Genomic DNA, 19,598 nt, shown 5'->3' on the forward strand with positions numbered 1-19,598 from the left:
AATGATTAGTGCAGGAACTCACTGCCCTCCTGTGAATGCAAACTGTGCCTACCGGAACAATTCATCCATATTCCAGATTTTAAGGAAATGCTTATGGTCAATCAGTGGTAAACTAAATATGGTCAAATATATTATAATATTTCACATCTCTTGGTAAAGAATAAAGGTACTGAAGAGAGATTCTAAGAGACAAATCTTCAAGTTTAAACCATGCTGCAAGTGCTTACTTTTTAAAAGTTGTTCTAGCCACTATAAAATTCCAATTCCAATTAAAAAGAGAACAATTTTCTTTCATCCATGATTAAAAATACTTTTATAGCTATGTTTACTCCAGAAGATTGAAGAAATATTTCTAGATAGAGGTCTAACCTGCGAGCTACATAACAGAATCCCATGTTCTTGATAAAAGTGAAGGGGGAGTGGAGGAGAGGAATTATGTTATTCTTCGTGATGATTTTTCCAAGGAAAAAAATTATGTCATTCTAGCATTGAGGCTCTTTTTAAAAAAATGCCAGTAAAAGGCAACTACATGGAAACAGTTGGGACTAGCAGATGACTCTAATTTGTATGCAAGTTGCCAACTACTGCCCTTGAGAAATGAAACTGCCAATCCTTACAATCAAATACTTTTTAAAATCCTCACAGCCATTTGTTTCTAAATCGCAGCAACTTAGTTTCCATATAACTAGGCTGAACTAATATGACTAACTCTATTTAGAATGACAAAATATTCTAAAAATTCAGAATGCTAACTGAAACACAGATTGCTAGCACAATTCAAATAGAAAAAAATAGACAAAATGATGAAACCAAACAGTCCACAAAACACAATCCTTTGGAATGAAACAAAACATAAAATTTTTCAAATCTTACATCATAAGTAACTATGGGAATCCTCTTGCTCCCACAATTTTAGCTTCAGGCTACAAAACTGGGTGGAGAAATGCCTAATATGATCTACCACTCTCAGAAAATAAAAATTAATAAATAAATCATAGGAACTCTATGCAGATAGGTCAGAAGCAACAGAAACACATTCCGTGCGACACAAATAATAATAAACAAAATGACAGACAAACATCCATTACTCTAGTTATTCAGACTCTATTTTGAATTGTCAAAAATTTGATTATTGAAGACTTCTCAAATAATATTATGGAGTAATCTACAATTCTCATGAATAAATTTTACAAATCCTGGGACCTGTGCCCAAGTTTGTAACTATGCAAATACAGTCCTTTGATTCTAAACTATTTTGCAATTCTCTCACAAATACAACTTTTAAATGTATGTTTTGTATGAGTAGTTCCACAGTTGCCTAGACAGCACTTAATCTATCACTTATTTACTAGGCAGTCAGAAAGAAAGGATAGCACTGCTAAGGAATTCTGGAATATTCCCTAGTGGATTCGAAGTGCTTTTCCTTTCCCTTCACTGCAATAATACATAATTTATAAATTGGTCCATAACCTTTTTTTTTAACAAGATGCTTGATTATGAAGAGTCTAAATGAAGCAGGAACTACTGAAAATGGTCTAATATCAACCTTATTTAAAATAAGTAATTTTAACAGACAATATATCATTTAAAATTTGAAAATAAGCAAATTACCATACATGCAATTCAGAATATAATATATTCAAGTATGCTATCTATTTAATGAAAAACATTTTGACAGTATTGAACTAGTATTTAATTTATGCTCAGAAGTTAAGTGAAGATAAAACTGACCTGACAGAATCATAGAGTCCAGTTCATTATCCATATCTTTGTCTACTTTATGTCAATAAAATATTTCTTCTCTTCCACTAGTCTAATGTATCTATAGAATCTCAGACAGCAACATTTTTTTCTGAGTAAAAATAATTGGTTAAATTATTAGACCCTATTCTTTGAAGCAGTACTCCCAGAAGCTCAGTGCAGTAATTTTGCTGAGGTTTCAGTAGATTGTATCACTTGCTTCTAATATGACTCAGAATTGTCAATGATAAGAAAGCTGATAGCCAGGTTTCTATTTGATATTGTTGAATCAATTTTAGTTGCTGATCCTTAAAAAACATGAACAACTATTTGGCTCTTTGCATCTAACAGCATGTCCTCCTCATCTTTACTAGCAAGTGTTATAAAGTCAGGGAATACAGGAGACATATTAAAACCCATCCAAAGGTAGAAGTCCTCTCAGCCTGAAGGAAACTACTAAATCTTACCGTGGCTCATATTGCTTCACTGTAGTGCATTACACGTTCAGTTCAAGAACAATATGAATCCTTCAGATGAAGTTTTCATAGCACAGAAAAGCACGTATGAATATCCCATTTTGAATCATTAAAGCTGCTGATTCTTTCTTCAGGTCAACTAGTTGCTTCAGAAGCTGCTGCCTTTTTCTCCAAATAGATGTCCAAGGACAACTATTTTACTGGGCTCACAAACACATATGCACACATACATGCAGCAGGGAGAGAGAGAGGCGGGAGTAGATAGCTAGATAGACAGACAGATGGACAGAGACCCAAACCCAGATATACTGTAGATAGAAGACAATATATATAGTCTTACGATGGTCACATATTTATGTCCATGTTAAGATATCTTTTTATACTTTCCAATACAACTGAAATAAATTATGTAATAGGGCCTGGGACTTTACATTAGCACAAAAGTTGTTTTAAGAACAAAACTATATATTATCAATTCAAATAAATACAATAAATAAATAAATATTCATTGAAGCAGATATGCTGGGTAGGAAGAAACAGGCAAAAGGTGGCATTTAAAAATTGGGCTGGATTTGGCAAGGTCTGAAGAGAAAAAAATCCCTGTGCTTCCCCGTGGGAAAAGGCAGCTGGATAACAGCATGGAATGTTGCCAAATATTGTGTTCTATTCTATAACCCACTCAAGTCATTCAAAGCAAAGCAGGTCTTAATTCTTGAAAAGAATTCCAGAAGCCGTGCTTTGCATCCTTAGCTTACTTTATTAAAGCTTTTAAAGCTTACATGCTTTGGACCTGCTGTTTTCTTCCCTTAGACATCCTTCTATTCCTCGACACCTCACTGAAGGTACATCGACAAAGGTACCTTCTGAAAAGGTCTCTTTCAGAATTTCCCCAAATTGTTTCTCATTCATTATGAAGAAAGAAGTATTTTTATTTAGATACTCAGGGGGGGGGGGGGGAAATCTTGTTTAAACTGGAAGGATAACTTTTAGTGCTAAAAGGCTATGTTGCTTTTTATCATAAAATTTGTTGTTGTATGAAACATAAGATACTGACTTATGTTGTTTTACTGTTTGAACTGGATACAAATGTATGGTTATTTCATATTTTGAAAAATAAATGGTAAGTACAGAAATTATTTCTAATGGCTTTGTGAAGCTTGAAGAGAAGGCTGTAGGTCGGGTATCTCTTAAAATATTATCATTTAAAATTTCCCCACATAACTGATTTTTAGGAAAGTATGAACACTTTTCAAATTTTATATTTTCACATTTTCACAGGATGACAGATTACTTATGTCTTATTTTGATTTGTATACTAGCAAATTGGAGAAATTTTTCAAACGCTGGATATTTCCGTATTTTCATTCAGGGATTTTATCGCATATAAACCAAATATATTTATTTGGAGAAGCATATGCACACATACCAATATTTTATAAAGACTGTGAATTCAAATTGACAACAAAGCTTCACTTTGTTTGGCTTCCACCCTTACATCAAAATACTTACTCCACCAGTTTTATGAGGTATGTTCAATTGCTTATCTAAAATTAAGAAATGTTTAAGATTTGAAAGACAACATCTACTTTATAGCCTCATGGAATAAACAAACATGCCTACTATATAGAAGCCACCTATTATGCAATGCAGCTATTACACTGTCTATGACAACCTGTTAAAATTTTGTGAACCTAAGAAAATGAAGACTTCATTCATTATTTTATGTACTTATGGTCAAATGCTCACAAAGACAACATTACAAAAAACTGCCAAGCATGTCTAATTTGGTTACAACCATAAGCCTGAATTTGTAAACTGTTGTAAAAGAATATAGACCTGACTTTGGGAGTGAGGAAAGAATAACGAATCCACTCATGAAAGACTTTAAAAAATGAGTACAGTACTCTATTCTGAGAAAGAAGCATGAGAAAACACTCAAATAACCTCACCTTCATTTTGTTCAGTTTGAGATGGAACAAACAGAAACAATGTTCTATTATTCTATTCTACAATACTAGAAAGCATTTCTAGAATATCTTCGCTCGCCTACCGTTAAGGGCTACAGCCATTCTGGTTTATCAGACATAAACATTCCACTGAACATAGCTTGATCATTCCCCATACCTGACTGCAACTACTTGTCAAAGTTGTATGGCCATCTTCAGATTCCCCCTTGCATGGGAGCTAAACAGGAGTCACAGCATGCCTTATCTACACTATACTGGCCCTCAATTTCTAAAATATGCTTTTCCTGGCAGTTAACTGCCATAAAACATCTTTGTTTGGCTTTGATTGATGGACTGTAGGTCAAGACTCTGGTCTGCATATATGCTTTGTTCTATTCGATTTCTGCTGTTTTCATTTTCCAACCTCATTCTACACCACCCAGATTCTCAAGATCAGTATGATAAACAATTGATGTAAATAAATAAAGACACTGCTTCTGGCTTGTTAGTTAAATGATACCATTTGTCTCTTATTTTTCTATTTTTAACATCCCAAAATAATAAACATCAAAACATTTTGCTTACCATTTAGAATTAACACACGAGGGGAAAAAGCCAGAGATCCTGACACAATCTTTAAAACAAGAAGTGGAAGCTCCCTTATTTGCCTATAGCCATCCCCACTGGTAAAAGATATAGTCAAGAGTGATCAATTAAAGTGCACCTGTTTAATTCTGTTTTGCTTTTCATTTCTGACCCATAAAATTACCAAGAATCCCTATTTAATATCAAAAACATTTTAATGGCTAACTCTGGCTCTACTCCTCTAAACTCCCATCCCCAATCATCTCTTTAAAAAGAACAATTTCCCAATAGCCCTCTTATTTTTCAAATCATTTCTTCCTTCCTTCTACTGCTGCTCCAAAAGTACATACATTTCATACAGACAACAAACACCTGGTTGCATTTCCTTTTATCTGCTTCCTCTTGAATTTCCAAAAATTCTAGTAATAACTATATTTAGGGGGAAATTTTTTTGCATGATCCTTCATAATATTGAAAAGCTGTAGTGAGCTTATTAAAGCAGACACTTAAGAATGAACTATTACTACTTCAGGGAGGTAAGTGAAACAGATCGGCTGCAAGAGAAATTCTCTGGATTTTTCCAAGAAACCAATATACTATTGTAGTTTGGCTTAAGTTATTTTACCATTGCATGCTCTGAATCCAATACTTTTATTACTTCTTTGACTCTATGTAATCCTAAAATAACAATTATTGCACAGAGAGAGAACATAGAATGTCAGTTTGTTCATAATGCTGTTCCTTTTTCATGACCTATGATGGTGAGATATTAGAAAGGGCAACAGTCCAGTTGAAACCAATAAGATCCTTAGCCATACTAACTTGCCAGAAGCTGGCTTTTGATTCCAATTAATCAAAGCTCTAGCCTGAACACAACGTTTGAATTAACATCTAGGAATCATAAAAGAGGACTTGACTAGAGAAAAAGGTCAAATGGTCTTAAATTGGAATATAGGACTAATTGTACTCTATCTAGTAATTTTGCTGCCAATTTTGCAATTAAAAATGTATTAGTGATTAAAATGAAGTCTTCCCTGTATCCAATGGAATCTTATAATTGCTGCAACATTCTTCTTACAACCAAGGAGGTATGGTTAATTTAGGCTGACTTCTTAATGTAGACTTGGAAGACAACTCCTAAATATCTGAAACATTTAGTTTGTTCTATGCACTGGTTACATTTATATATCTACAAATCTTACCATTTTAAAAGAAATAATAATAATAATAATTATTATTATTATTATTATTATTATTATTATTATTATTATTGGGAGTTGGTAATTAATAACAAGCTTTTCTTCCTTGCAGAATTTGGGCTAGGGCCTTCAGAACTCTCCTGAGCACAGCCTAATGGATTTAATAGCAGCAAAAGCACAAAGCAGTGCAGGTACTTGTCTGTCAGTTTCAAGCCTCTAAATCTCAATCTAGTACTCATTTAATTGGAGAATTTAAAGATAATTTTAAAAAGAACTAGATCAATTGGGTCATCATTTCATAGGTTTTTTTTAACATAAAAATAGAGAAACAGAATGACCACGGGCAGCCAAAAAGCAAAGGGAGCAACTTCTGATTTCCTTGTGTTTTTCCCCACTGAATTTCTTTGTGGGAAGCTGGCAAAGAACATTGGATTCCTTCCTTCCTCCCTCCCTCCCTCTCTTCCATTTTTTCAACAGACTATTTTCAGGGAGAATATCAGGAATTGCTTTGAAATCACAAAGCAATTGGATGTCATTCATTGAAATGGCCAAGGGAAGAAAAGTCAAAGCCATGAAAGACAAAAAAAATTCAGAAAGTAACTGAACACAGAATTTCAAACAATTTATAGAAAAGACAAGGAAAAGTGCTATAGTCAGTTTCTAAAAGCACTGGAGATTAAAACAAATAGGGAAGAAAAAGGAAAGTCCTCCAAAACTTGTTGAAACTCAGAAGGAAGTCCAACTTTAGATTGTCTTTCATTAGATTTGAATTCTAAGGAAAACTAGTGAACAGACAGCAACTGATTAAAAAAAAGATCAAAGATAGAAGAAATATCCCAAAATTCTATATGGTAAAGATCTTAGTATTCAATATACTTTACAAGATGTCACCTTTTACAAGAACCTCAGATACTATAGAATTACATTAGATGAGCATCCGGTTATTACCAAGTTGGAACTCAATAATTTCTGCTTGAGCAGGGGATTGGACTAGAAGACCCCCAAGGTCCCTTCCAACTCTGTTATTCTGTTAACAATTTACGGAATAAGTACGATATATGGCAAACAACAGAAGCTGTAAAGGTTCGAGCCAAACTAACCCAGCACATGTGGTGAATACAGTGGAAGAGATGAATTTATATACCAATATCAAAGAACGGAGACTTGCATAGAATATGCAAACTATTGGACAATATCCTTGATTTCACATCCCAGCAAAATAATGCTTAGGATAATCCAGATTAGAGTCCTACATGGAAATCGAGATGCCAGATGTTCAAGATGGTTTTAGAAACTGCCGAGAAAAAACATTATTGCTGATTCACGCTGCATAATTGAGAAAGCCAGGGACTATCAAATCACTGATTATATAGAAAGATCTTCAATTGTGCGAACCATGTCAAGATGTCTAATGTTTTGAGGAAAACGAAACCCTAGATAATTTCATTGTCCTCATATGAAATCTACATATAGAACAGGAAACTATAGTCTTGACATGGCAAAAATGACTAGCAAATCAATAAAACAGTATAGTTTTTCTTTAATTATTCAAATTATATGCTGAGGGAGCATATATTGAGGGAGACTGAATGGTTTTACAACTAAAGAAAGAAACATAACAAACTATACTATACTAATGATACTACTCTCATGGCTAAAATTGCAAATTGCCTATTAACTATAGCAATAAAAATCAAAGAAAAAATGAAACTAATATTAAACATAAAAAAACAAATTAATAACAATAACCACAGCAAACACTTAGAATTGACAGTAAGGATATTGAAATGGCTTCTGCTTTTTAGGATCAAATTTTAACAATAAATGAGCCAGTAGTAAAAAAAATACACTGACTAGTAACTTGGTAGGATTAATAGTGAAGTCTTGGAAAATGTATTAGTAAGACAGAAATGAAGCCTTGGAAAAGACATTCAGAATCTATGATATATCTATGTATACAAAGATCAGATCCTTGCATGTTTTCCTTGTGATATTCTATAGAGCAAATTGAATTTGGAAGAAGCAGGAAACTACTGATTCCTTACAATTTTAACATTGGGGAAGACTCATGGAAATACTATGAATAACCAACAAAACAAATGGATCATAGAATAAATCCAGAATTCAGTTTAGAGAAACATCATTTAAACACAGATGCATCCTGCAAGACTTTCAGTGCATCTCTGAGAAAAACACAGTCAACCTCCGTTGGATTGAAAAGGAGATGAAAGCAGAACAGAACAGAATAACACAGTTGGAAGGGACTTTGGGAGATCTTTCAGTCTAACCCCTGCTCAAGCCGAAGACACCTATACCGTTCTAGAATGGCTATCCAATTTCTTCTTTAAAACCTCCAGTAATGGCACACCCAAACTTCTGAAAGCAATCCATTCCACTGATAAATTTTTCTCACTGTCAAGACATTTCTTCTTGGTTCTAAGTTGCATCTCTCTTTGGTAAGTTTCCATCTGTTACTTCTTGTCTTGCTTTGGAGAATAAGTTGATCCCCTCTTCTTTGTGGCAGCACCTCAAATATTGGAAAACTATTATCATGTTACCCTGAGAGGACAGGTCATTGTGGAGAAGGTCCATATGGTCGATAAGATTTAATGCTGATTTGATGGCACATAATCATATAAGATGCTTATGTTTCTATTAAGTGAACATGAGTATTTATTTGTACAAATACAGAAAAAAGTTCATTTCTAATGCAAGCATTCACAATACATCTAATTTGCCCAATGCACAACTGCTGTTTCAATTATGAAACAGACTGCTTTCTAGCATTTTAAAATGTTTTGAATGTGGACTTGAGTAAACTTGAGTTCAGTGACAAACCATTTCTTAAATTAGAAGTTTCATACAATATTTGAAATGAGATGCTTTGCAAACTTTGTGTGGATAACTTTTTGAAAGCAAACATTGTGCACATCTAGTTATTTGCTATATAATAGAGAATCACAACTTTGCTTAAAATTCTCCAACTCCTTTTTGAAATCTTTAACATAGCCAATACTGGATGATGACTTGTTTTTCAAGAAATATTCTTACTCAGTGTCTTTCAGAGGTATTATAAGCAGTCAAAACAAAGGCATTAAGACATTAATTTGATGACCAGAAGTTTTAAATAAACTGCATTTGTACTATAAATACTATTAAAAGAAAATATAATTACTATAATAACTAGTTTTCCTCACTTACTGAGGCAAAAAAATAGTTACAAATTATTTATCTTGGTGATTAAAATCATTATTTAAAATCTTGCATGATACTTGTAAGTATGATAATTGAGTGTCAAGCCAAATTTTGTTTACTCAACAAAGACACATTAAAGTAAATTCAGGCTTGTAATTAACTACTCTCCCTGTCAATAGTGACAAGTTAAGACTTCCATCCACCAGGTGTAATTTCTTCTCAAATGCAAAGTGTTCAGTCAAATCCAATACTAAACTATAGTTACAGTACAATATTTTTTTCTAGAGTCCACCAAAATTTGTGGTCTCTCAACTTTCCTTCTCCTTCAGTACAATCTCCAAATTACAAAGTTTTCCTTTTAATTAATCATAATTTGTCAATTAAGAAATTAAGCTATAGTTAGTGGGAAAACTGCATTTTAGCTTGTTTTTACTAAACAAATTAAGTTTAAACTGCTGTTTATTTAAGTACAAGCAACAAAGCAAGCTAAGGTTGAAGCAGAAGCCATGATTCCATATCCATCTTCACAGACACATCAGGGAGGATAGTATGGAATCTATGGCATTTAGGCTCCCAAGACAAGTTTAATGGTGTGGTTATAAATTTCCCCTGTTCCCTGAATAGATGATCAAGAAACAGAAAGAGGAAGGATAAGCATCCTGCCCTAGTCTTTAAAATTCAGATGGCATAGTGTGCAAAGCTATTATAATTTCCATCAAAGGGTTGAAACAAGAAAGTCTTATTCCATTATATTAAGGGCAGAGGGATGATCCCTCAACAAAAGATAGGCAAATATTTGTCTATCTTTTGGAAGCAAAACATGGAAAAGAAATGCAGCAAAATGGAAGAAAGGATTGAAAGATACCAATGAAACATGACATGAAAAAGGAACATAGATCTGTCAGAAAAAAATGGGCAAGAAAGGGAAGATATAACCACTCCTGGTATTTTATTTCTAAATGTAAAAGAAACTAATTAGAGAATCAGTAAGAAGAATGCTTATACAGATTTAAAATACTCTGCTGAGGCATTTTTCCATATTAAAATGTGACATATTTTCCTCAAATCAGTATTTTTCATGCAGGAAAAGTTTATATAGCACTTCCATATACATACAGCATTAGGCTCAATAATAGAGTACAGAAAATCTGACTTAGTTATCTGCTTTTAACAAATACTTCAGCAAACTACTTTACCATTACTTTTTAACATTTTATATTGTATTATTTTATACTACTCTTCCTTCAGCAGGGCTGCACATTACTTTATAAGAAAACATAAATATGAAACATAAACTGTGTATAGCTTTATAAGCTATTTCAACAAACTAAACTGGACCCAGCAGTAAGCTAATGCTTTCGGGACTCATATGGTCCCATTTAGCTGTTAATTATCAAATGCACCATGCAAATCAATCAAGATTTTTAGATTTTTAATGGAAATCCTCAATTCTGACAGGCAGATTAAAATTTCTACTTCTTATAAAAATACTGGATTATCTTAAAAAGTAGTAGTTAATTCCCTCATACATGTGCTTTTATATATTAAGAAAACAATTTTCTACTCTACCTAAAAATTATTCAATAAAAATAAAGAGCGGACTTCACTGCTTTTGGCTGTAGCCATTGTTTTATTTACATGAAAAAGAATCAACTGTATACTTCATTTTCTTCTGTCTTCGGGAATAAATTTACCATTAAAGGCACCGCTCAATATTATATATAGGTAGTCCTTCAGGTTCAAAGAAGACAATTTTGTTGTGCAATTCACCTGTGGACATTGAGGTGGCTCTGCAGTCCCAGTCTGGAAGCGCAGAGTGTAGTTCAATGGGGACACTGGATTGTTGTGATAATTACAGATGTTATTCTGTGATGCCACTCACGTTTTCTATAAGTTTTTCGTGATGCCTGTCTTCAAAGCCAATGGAGGCTTCATAGCAGAGGGCTTGGCAGTCAGTTTCTAGTTCCTTTTGCTGGATGTCATTGGGGTGAAGGGTTACTTTCACATAGTCTTTATAGTGCTTGCATGGACAACCTCAAGATCTCTCCTCAATCTCCAGTACATCACAGAGCAACTGGCAAGGCATATGGTGGTTATCCATTCTGATGATCTGTCCCACCCTGATAATCAGAGACTCAGTGCTGATGGAATTCACACAATCCAGGAGCTCCATCTTGAAGACATGGTCTTGCCAATGAATGGAGAAGAGAGAACTCATGTGAAATTTCTCCAATTGTTTGATGCATGTACAGAGTCCAGGAGTCATAGGCAGAGCTGCACCGTCACTTATACAGTGGGAGGGGCAGCGTATAGATTTGGCAAATAAATCCACATAGGAGAGAAGAGATAATACAGCTCTGTAGATTTTCAGTTTTGTGGAAATACAGATATTATGCTGATTGAACACTCTAGGATGCAACCGCCCTCAATCCTGGTTGGCCTTGCTGATCCTGAAGTTACTTTATCTGAAGATCCATCACTTAAGATGATGCTTCCAAAGTATTTGTCATCTAGATGTCATCAACAGTGGGGTTTTTGTTTTATATGGTTGATACATGGCATGGGCAGGTAAAGTACTTCAGTCTTGTTCAAGTTGATAGTCAGGCCAAAGATTACAGCAGCATCTGACAATTTATTCAGCATCAACTATAGAACACTGTCTTTGTGCACCAGGAACACACAGTCATGAGCAAACAGGGTTTCTTGAATGACTATATGGAGACATGTCCCTGCATTCAAGCAGAGATTAGCAATAGCAATAGCAGTTAGACTTATATACCGCTTCATAGGGCTTTCAGCCCTCTCTAAGCGGTTTACAGAGTCAGCATATTGCCCCCAACAACAATCCGGGTCCTCATTTTACCCACCTCAGAAGGATGGAAGGCTGAGTCAACCCTGAGTCGGTGAGATTTGAACAGCCGAACTGCAGAACTGCAGTGCTGCATTTAACCACTGCGCCACCTCGGCTCTGTCTAGAAAGCCATCTAATCAGTACATGATGTACACTCTTTTCTTCAGATTCTAGACAACATGTGACAACATGTAAGCAAGTAACAGATTGAATAGAACTGATGCTAGGACACAACCGTGCTTACCGCCCAATAGAAATGGCAAATGAAGTTGATGTAAAGGACTGGTCCTGTCATTCTGTTGTGGAATAGCTGAATCAATTTCATATATTTCCTCAGGCATCCATAATATCTCAGGGTGGTTCAGAGAGTTTCCCTGTTTACAGCGTCAAATGCCTTTGTTAGGTCAATGAAGATTTGAGGTTTGTTCTGCCCAATGCACTTGTGTCATGGTAAGTCTCACAATATTACTGAATAATTAAATGCCCCTTAAGATTTTACAAATTTAACATAGTATATAATAAACAAGATACATTATTGCACTTAAATGTTTTGGTCTCTCAGCTAATCAATTTCCAATAGTGCAATAGGACTTTCTGTTCATCTTCTATCTGCAGCAGTCCCCATGTAAAATCCTGACATGCAATACAGACATCCAGAGAAGAGTTTGAGGATATATTCAGAAACTGTATGCATGGCTGTGTGGCATACCTGTCCTCACTTTCATCAGGAGAAACTGCCTTCTCTAACAAAAGAATGGCATTAGATTTAACCTATAGTTCCAAGTTTTTATAAGCAACTTCTATTTCGCATTATCTTTAAAAATCAGTGCTACACAATATTCTTAAAGACCATTTCAGTTTTTAAGCAGCACGACCTATAACTGTATTCCAAAAGATAAGTTATAGCCAGATAAGAAAAATTGGTTGAGACAAAGACATTGAGATTATTCAAATATTAATACTCTAGATGTGAAAGATTCCCTTCATATTTCAATAGATTTACACATTTAAAATAAAGCAATTTGTCAGATGAAAATAATCCTAAATCTTTCAGAAGCACATGTGTTCTTCCTCCTGGTATCCTCAGCTGTGATGCAAAGGGACTCTTACCTGTTTCCTGCACAACTCAGCTACAAAGAAAACCAAGAATGCCCACAAGCAAATGATGGGATATAGTGTTTACTGGCTGACTTGCACCAAGCATGATTCCTTACCCTACAAGCAGCAATTCTGTATGATTTTAGTGAAACAGGACTGCAAAGAGAAAAGTACTCAAGAGGGAAGGGAGGGGGCAGGAGTTATGGTAGTATTTATTTATTCAAATTTGTTATAGCCCATTTCAAATGGATTCTGGTTGATGTACAAAACTGAGTGTGTCCACTCAGTGCCCATTCAGAAGCTGTCCATCGTAGCCAACAGAATTGGACTTCAGAATAGAACCTCTTATCATTCACCCACTTTCATTTCATAGGAATACATATGCAATCAGGAGTAACCTGAAATTATACATAGACAGTGAATGAACCAGTAAGATGTGTAAAGCATTTCTCTTTTTGCTTTATGAGGCAGGAATTATTCACTATTTCACCAAATGCAGAGGATATTGTAGGTGAATTGAGAAAAATAGAGAAAAAGGGGGAACAGACTAGGTTAACAAGCCACTAATAAAAAGTGAAGATCAGATTGGAATGGGTTTATTGCTACTCAGACCTGCCCCACAGAATTGCATTTCTCCTACTGCATCTGGCATCCTATCTTGCATACCACATAATCCCCAAAAAGCTGATACAATCTTCTCAATTTTTGATGATGCAACAGGACAACATGCTGCCAAACTGCTAAATTTCAAGAGGGTCTCAGGATTCCACCAGTTGTACATATAAAATTAAAACATTTTAGACCATTCTACAAAATGTATCTTGAAGCCTATTTTTTAAAAATATATTATTTTAAAATAATTTCCAAATAATTTAAACCTTCAAATAAGAGTCTTCTCTCTTCTTCTACAGCTTTCAGAAGAAGGTTTACTTTTAAATGAAAAGGATATTGTACTTGTAAAATTGAAGGTTTCTCCTTTGATATTCTCATTATGAAGTACTTTATGAAAAAAAAGTTAGTTCTATTATTCCAACCTAAGATTTGCTGAATGTTATAGTAAGAGGCAAATGTAGGACTACAAGTAGAGCAAATGTACTGGTATTTGAAAATAGAAAATTGTAGTGTCTGTACAAAACAAATTTCAGTTTTCTTTTTACTTTCATTCATAGGTATGACAGCAATTCTAATAGTGCATAGCAAATAATATTGCTAAATAAAATGAAAATTCAAACAAAATCTCAAATCCTAGGACATAAGACATATTTTTCAACCAATGTAAGTTGTTTGATAATAAATTAATCTACCTTGAAATATAATTTCATTTAAAATCTAAACTTTTTACATCATGATCAAGCTCTTCAGACAAACTAGATCCAACAGTAGTTTCACCAACTTATTAAAAGCAAGTACATCAAGGCATAGATTCTAGGACTGAGTGCAGATCTAACTGCTACAATCGTTTATGTTCCCCAAACCTAATTACTCAGTGTTCAACTGTCATTAAGTGATACAGGTAGTCCTCTACTTACAACCACAACTGAACCCAAAAATCCAGTTAAGTGAGACATTTGTTAAGTGAGTTTTGCCCCATTTTATTTTTCTTGCTACAGTTACATGAATCACTGCAGTTGATAAGTTAGCAACACAATTGTTAAGTTTTCTCCACTGAACTTGCTTATGGGAAAGTTGCAAAAGATCACATGACCTTGGGACACAACGTAAGTATGAACCAGTTGCTAAGCATCTGAATTTTGATCACGTGATCATGGGGCTGCTACAAAGGCCATTAGTGTGAAAACTGGTCATAAGTCACTTTTTTCAGTGCTGTTGTAACTTTGAACGGTTACTAAATAAAGTGTTGTAAGTCGAGGACTACTTGTATTCCATAGAAATTACCAATTTGCGCACTTGATTCCTGCTTCAAAGGACATCTTCCTTTAAAAATGTAGAAAGTTAGAAAAAGAACACATCCTCAAACCATCATCCACTGTACTGCTAACCATAGAGCAAGTAAGCACTTATAAAATAGATGGCCTATTTGTTAACTAATTTATTTAGGTGTTGATAATTTATCTGAACTCTTAAATATTTACTTACACGTAAATCACTTAGAAATCAATCCAAATACCAGATAGAGTTGTGGAAAGAGAAATATAAGAAACCTGTGAATAGTCATTCTAATGTCTATATTTGGATCAGATGGATAATCTGTTAGCTATCCTCACCATCCATTAGTCTCTCCATCTCTCCCCTCCCCCTACCACATTTGTTCTACTCTGCCTGTTTCAAATTCTGACCCTGAAACCATTTATCCAACCTGAGAATTCTATATCCAATCGATGATTAACAAGATGCTTTCTAAAAAGCCATATGTGAATATAACTTTTGTAAGACTGCTTATACAAAAATGTGTAGCATATACTTCATTAGCAATTAAATGAGCGAATACAGAAAATATTGCACCTTGAATCTTGATATAGATTCACTATGACTTTTCCTAATTTCATAAAGCTATTATTGAATCAAGTATCTCAATTCCATCACAGTAATTAATTTTGGTTTAAAAATAAAGTACCATGTGCGTAGCCTGCAATTTTGCAACCAATTGTAGTTGTACAGGCAATTAATTTATTTATTGGATTTATATGGCTGCCCATCTTTCAAAAAGACTCTGGGCAGCATACAACAATTAAGTAAAAATATATGGAAGCAATCATTATTAAATATAAAAACCAATCATTAAAAATAAAAAGGCACAGGAGAGAGTGGATACTAACTACAATGTTGGAGCCATCTTAGAATTTCACCGGTACCCAGGGGACCCTCCAGCCTAATAACATAGCCAGGTCTTGAGGGACTTCTGAAACATTAGCAGGGATAGAGCAAACCTCATTTGTGTGGGGGGGTGGGGAGGGAATGTTCCATAAGATGGGCACCACAACAGAGAAGACTTGCTTCCTGTGACCTGCCAAGAATTGGATGGGCAGATATAATAATCAGGGAAGGCAGCCCCTCAAATAACCCAGTCCCATATCATGAACGGACTATAAAAGTTGCCAATTTTTCCACATTTTAACTGAAGATCCTGCTAATTGTAGGGTTTTCCAGTTCCAGAAAAAGTTGTAGTTTCCTGAAAAATTAGTTTTTATTAATGTGATATTCTATTGGCACACATCCACCCAATAGAGAAATTTAAGCAAAAGTGAGGTGACTCCACCCACTCTCAGCAAAGGGCGGAGCACTTGGTGTTATTACTGGAAGAACAATAACTGCATCAAATACCTTAATTCTTTTTAATCCCTTATTTTAAATGGGAATAGTTTTGAAACAAAATCAAAGCTCAAAAATCATATTCCACTCCTGAGTGAAATATTTCTGTGCAGTCTTAATATATATGATAGGAAGAATTCAATTAGGTTCTCTGAACTGCCAACTTTCCATCAGCATAAAAAAGAGAAGATGGTTTTTCAGCAATTCTATTTCCTTCCTAAAGACCTTCAAACCTGCTCCACGTGGTCACTTAATATGAGGCAAAAGGGGGAGAGGTGCAGAACAGCAGAGAGAAAAAGGGAACTGCTAAAAATCTACTCCTTTTCTTTGACAGGGTGGTTTCCTCAGCCAAAAGAAATTAACTGAATTCCAACTTAAGAGTTTCGAATTAATGGTTACTAAATCATTTACCACATACATAAAAATAGGCTGTATAAAAGTTTGGAAAAGTATTGTCTTCCACATATGGCTTATAGGAATACTACCCTTGCCTTAGGCCTATCAACTCAGCATCAAAAAACCCCACTAATGCCGGCTCTAGTACCTGCAACTCACACCAAGCAACCTCCACTGTGGTCTCAGTGTCTAGTCCCTTGTAGACAGTCTTGAAGGAGCCTCGGCCAATCTCAATGTCAAACTTCAAAAAACGACCATCTGGGGAAACAGCCACCGCTTTGGTCTCCAGCTCTTCGATATCTTCTTGCTGCTTAGTTCGCTCTTCCTGCAGATCCCGGGCCGAGGCAGCAACGCTTCCTGCCGTACTGGTAGGGGGCAGCTGAGCGGCTTCTATCCCTTCCTCCTTGGCTAATAAGGGGACAACCTCCTTCACGACCAAGAGCTCTGGACCAGACGGCACTTCTGCGGCCGGAGGCAGAGGCGCGGGCGGCTGTAGTAGCAACGCAGGGGCCTGGCTGGAGGTGACAGAAGCGCCGGCCGCCTGGATGACAGACTCGGGAGGAGAGCCCAATACGGGTGGGATGCTTCCTCGAGCAGCACCGGCGGCGGCAGCCGGGGGAGGCGCCGCTGGCTGCAGCCGCGGAAGGTCCAGAGCGGTGGCATTCGAATCGCAAATGACGCTCCGGCGAAAAAAGCGGTGTTCCGTGGCCGCCGCACCGCGGCTGTCCTTGTCCATGGTATGCCGGCGTCGCCGGTACTCCTCGCTACGGCAATTGGCCCCTTCCGAGCCTTCGGCGTCTCCCGGGGAGGACGACGTCCCCGCAGCGGCCACCCCGAGCTTCTCGCCAACGGAGCTGTCCGAACTCGAGCCGTTCTTGGGCGGGGGAGGCGGCGGGGCGAGGAAACGAGGAGAAGCCGCCGCCGCCGCTGTCGCCGCACCCGCACCGCTCTCCGGAGCGCCCGCTGACATGATGTCGAAGGGGAGGCGCAGCAGTTGCCGCCGCCGCTGCAGCAGCTGACGCGAGGGCAGTCAAGGCGAGGCGGCGAGCGCGCCCAAGAGCTGCTCGGAAGGCGGCAGAAGCGGCAGCGGTCCTTGGTGGTGGTGGTGGTGGTGCTGCTGCTGCTGCAAAGGCGGCTCCCGGAATCTCCGGGCGGCGTGGAGCAAAGAAGGCGACGAGGCGACTAGTGGAGCGGGCTGGGCCGGCGGAGGCGGGGTGGCTCCCCAGTCAGTGTCCGCATCCATCCTGCTGCAGCGGGGAGCCGAACAGCAGGGCCGACATGGAGCAGCAGCGGAGGCGGGGTGGGGGAGTCAGAGGAAGAAAGAGGCCGGGAAGGAGCCTTCGGCAGGCCCCGGACCAGCGGGGTGGGGTGCGCGGTAAGGGCAGGCCCGTGGCTGTCGCGGCCGCGCGCGTTCCGTCTCACCCAAGCTCCTTGCCCTCCTCCGTTGAAGTCCGGCTCAGCCGCTCGCTTAGGCTCCTCCCCGGCCCGTCCTCGCCGCCGAGACCTCTTTCCCTTCTTCCGTTCGTTCCCTCACGCGATGCCGGGACTACCGCCGCCGCCCCTCCTTTGGGGCTTCGTTCTCAGCCCGAAGAGGAGGAGGAGGAGAAGGCCACCCTCCGCCTGGCCTGAGGGAGTGGGAGGAAAGGCGGAGAAATCACCCAGAAGGGGCGCCGCGCCTGCTTGCCTACCGCCGGGGCTTCTTCTTCACGCCCGTCCTTCCCTCCCACTCGTGAGGAGAGTGGGGGATGGGGCTCTCGCTGCCACCTCTCCCGACTGAGTGGGGGAGAGAGAGAAACTGGCCGCGCTAAATGGCGACCGCCCCCGAAAGACGCGCGCACAGCGACACTCTTCTTCCCTCTCGCTCTCTCCCTGTCCGCCAGCGAGCGAGAGACAGACTGCGAGGCCACGCCCCCCTTTTTCCGTCCGCACTCCACCACGCCTGCGTCAACGCTGCTCCTCCTTCGGGGGTCTGCCTGGGAGATGTAGTCCTCGCCTGTCTCTGACGCCTCGAGCCACGGCGCGGCTTTACACGTTCCCATGATGCCTGAGGAAGAAGCAGAAGGCGGCGGCGAAGGCTAACCGTGCAAGTGGGAAAGTGGTACTTACGGGTTGTTTCCACCGCCCCCATCCACCCCTCCCCACTTCTCCCTGCGTCGCACTGCATGCAATGAAAGTGCGACGCCAGTAGAGGACTACTGACGGCTTCGGGAATCATGATCAATGGGGTTACTGCTCAAAAAATTCAAAGAGTTTCCCATCATGCTTAGCTTCACTCTTTCTTTTTTTAATTAGAATGCAAACGTTTAAAAATGGCAAATAATGTATTTTCATGTATATGTTCTGCAAGAAACGGTGGATTGGTTTGAAAATTTTGATTTTTGCAATTTACGTTGAAATCACACAATTTTCAGGACAGTCACAGACCAGCATTACAAATAAAAGCATTAAAAATAAAAAACCAACAAAATATATTACGATTAAAGATAACTAGAGTATCTGTTGGCAGTTCGTCTGCCTAATTTTGCGTTCAGTATAACAAAAGTAGTAAAACATTGTAGTAAAACTACTTTGTAATTTATGTTGATTTTAAAACCACTAGTAAAGTCTCAACCATGCTTGTATAATTTTGAATTCTGAATATAAATTTAGGTGCCATTTCAGTGTGCATGGACTGTTTTGTTGCATATTAGTACTAACACAGGATTTTACTTTAGAGAATAAAAGAAAGAAACCTATTTTAAAGTTAATGGCGTTTAATAACCCTCCTGGGAACAATTTAGTAAACTTGAGGTGGAATCTGTTAAAGCAAGCCAAGGTCAAATTAGATTACTTAATCTTCTTC

The 19,598-nt window shown here is 37.8% G+C and overlaps 1 protein-coding gene across 20 annotated transcripts in view; it reads right to left on the bottom strand.

The window, feature by feature from the left end:
- LOC106546218 (serine/threonine-protein kinase WNK1) overlaps positions 1–18,600 on the bottom strand; it is a 112,783-nt gene extending 94,183 nt beyond the window's left edge. For 6 of the 20 annotated variants that reach the window (XM_014063025.2, XM_014063028.2, XM_014063029.2 and 3 more), the window contains exon 1: positions 16,905–18,599. In XM_014063025.2, coding sequence (XP_013918500.2) covers positions 16,905–17,726 — 822 coding nt within the window. In that variant the 5' untranslated portion in view covers positions 17,727–18,599. Of the gene's footprint in view, positions 1–16,904 lie in introns of all 20 variants that reach the window. The other 14 variants (XR_015697693.1, XR_015697692.1, XR_015697690.1 and 11 more) reach the window with 6 other exon arrangements.
- Positions 18,601–19,598: the final 998 nt, after the last annotated feature.

This window comes from Thamnophis sirtalis, unplaced genomic scaffold (assembly GCF_051295495.1).
Source record: "Thamnophis sirtalis isolate CommonGarterSnake01/CBP01778 unplaced genomic scaffold, rThaSir2_p1.2 scaffold_9, whole genome shotgun sequence".
NCBI classification, from domain to species: Eukaryota; Metazoa; Chordata; class Lepidosauria; order Squamata; family Natricidae; genus Thamnophis; species Thamnophis sirtalis.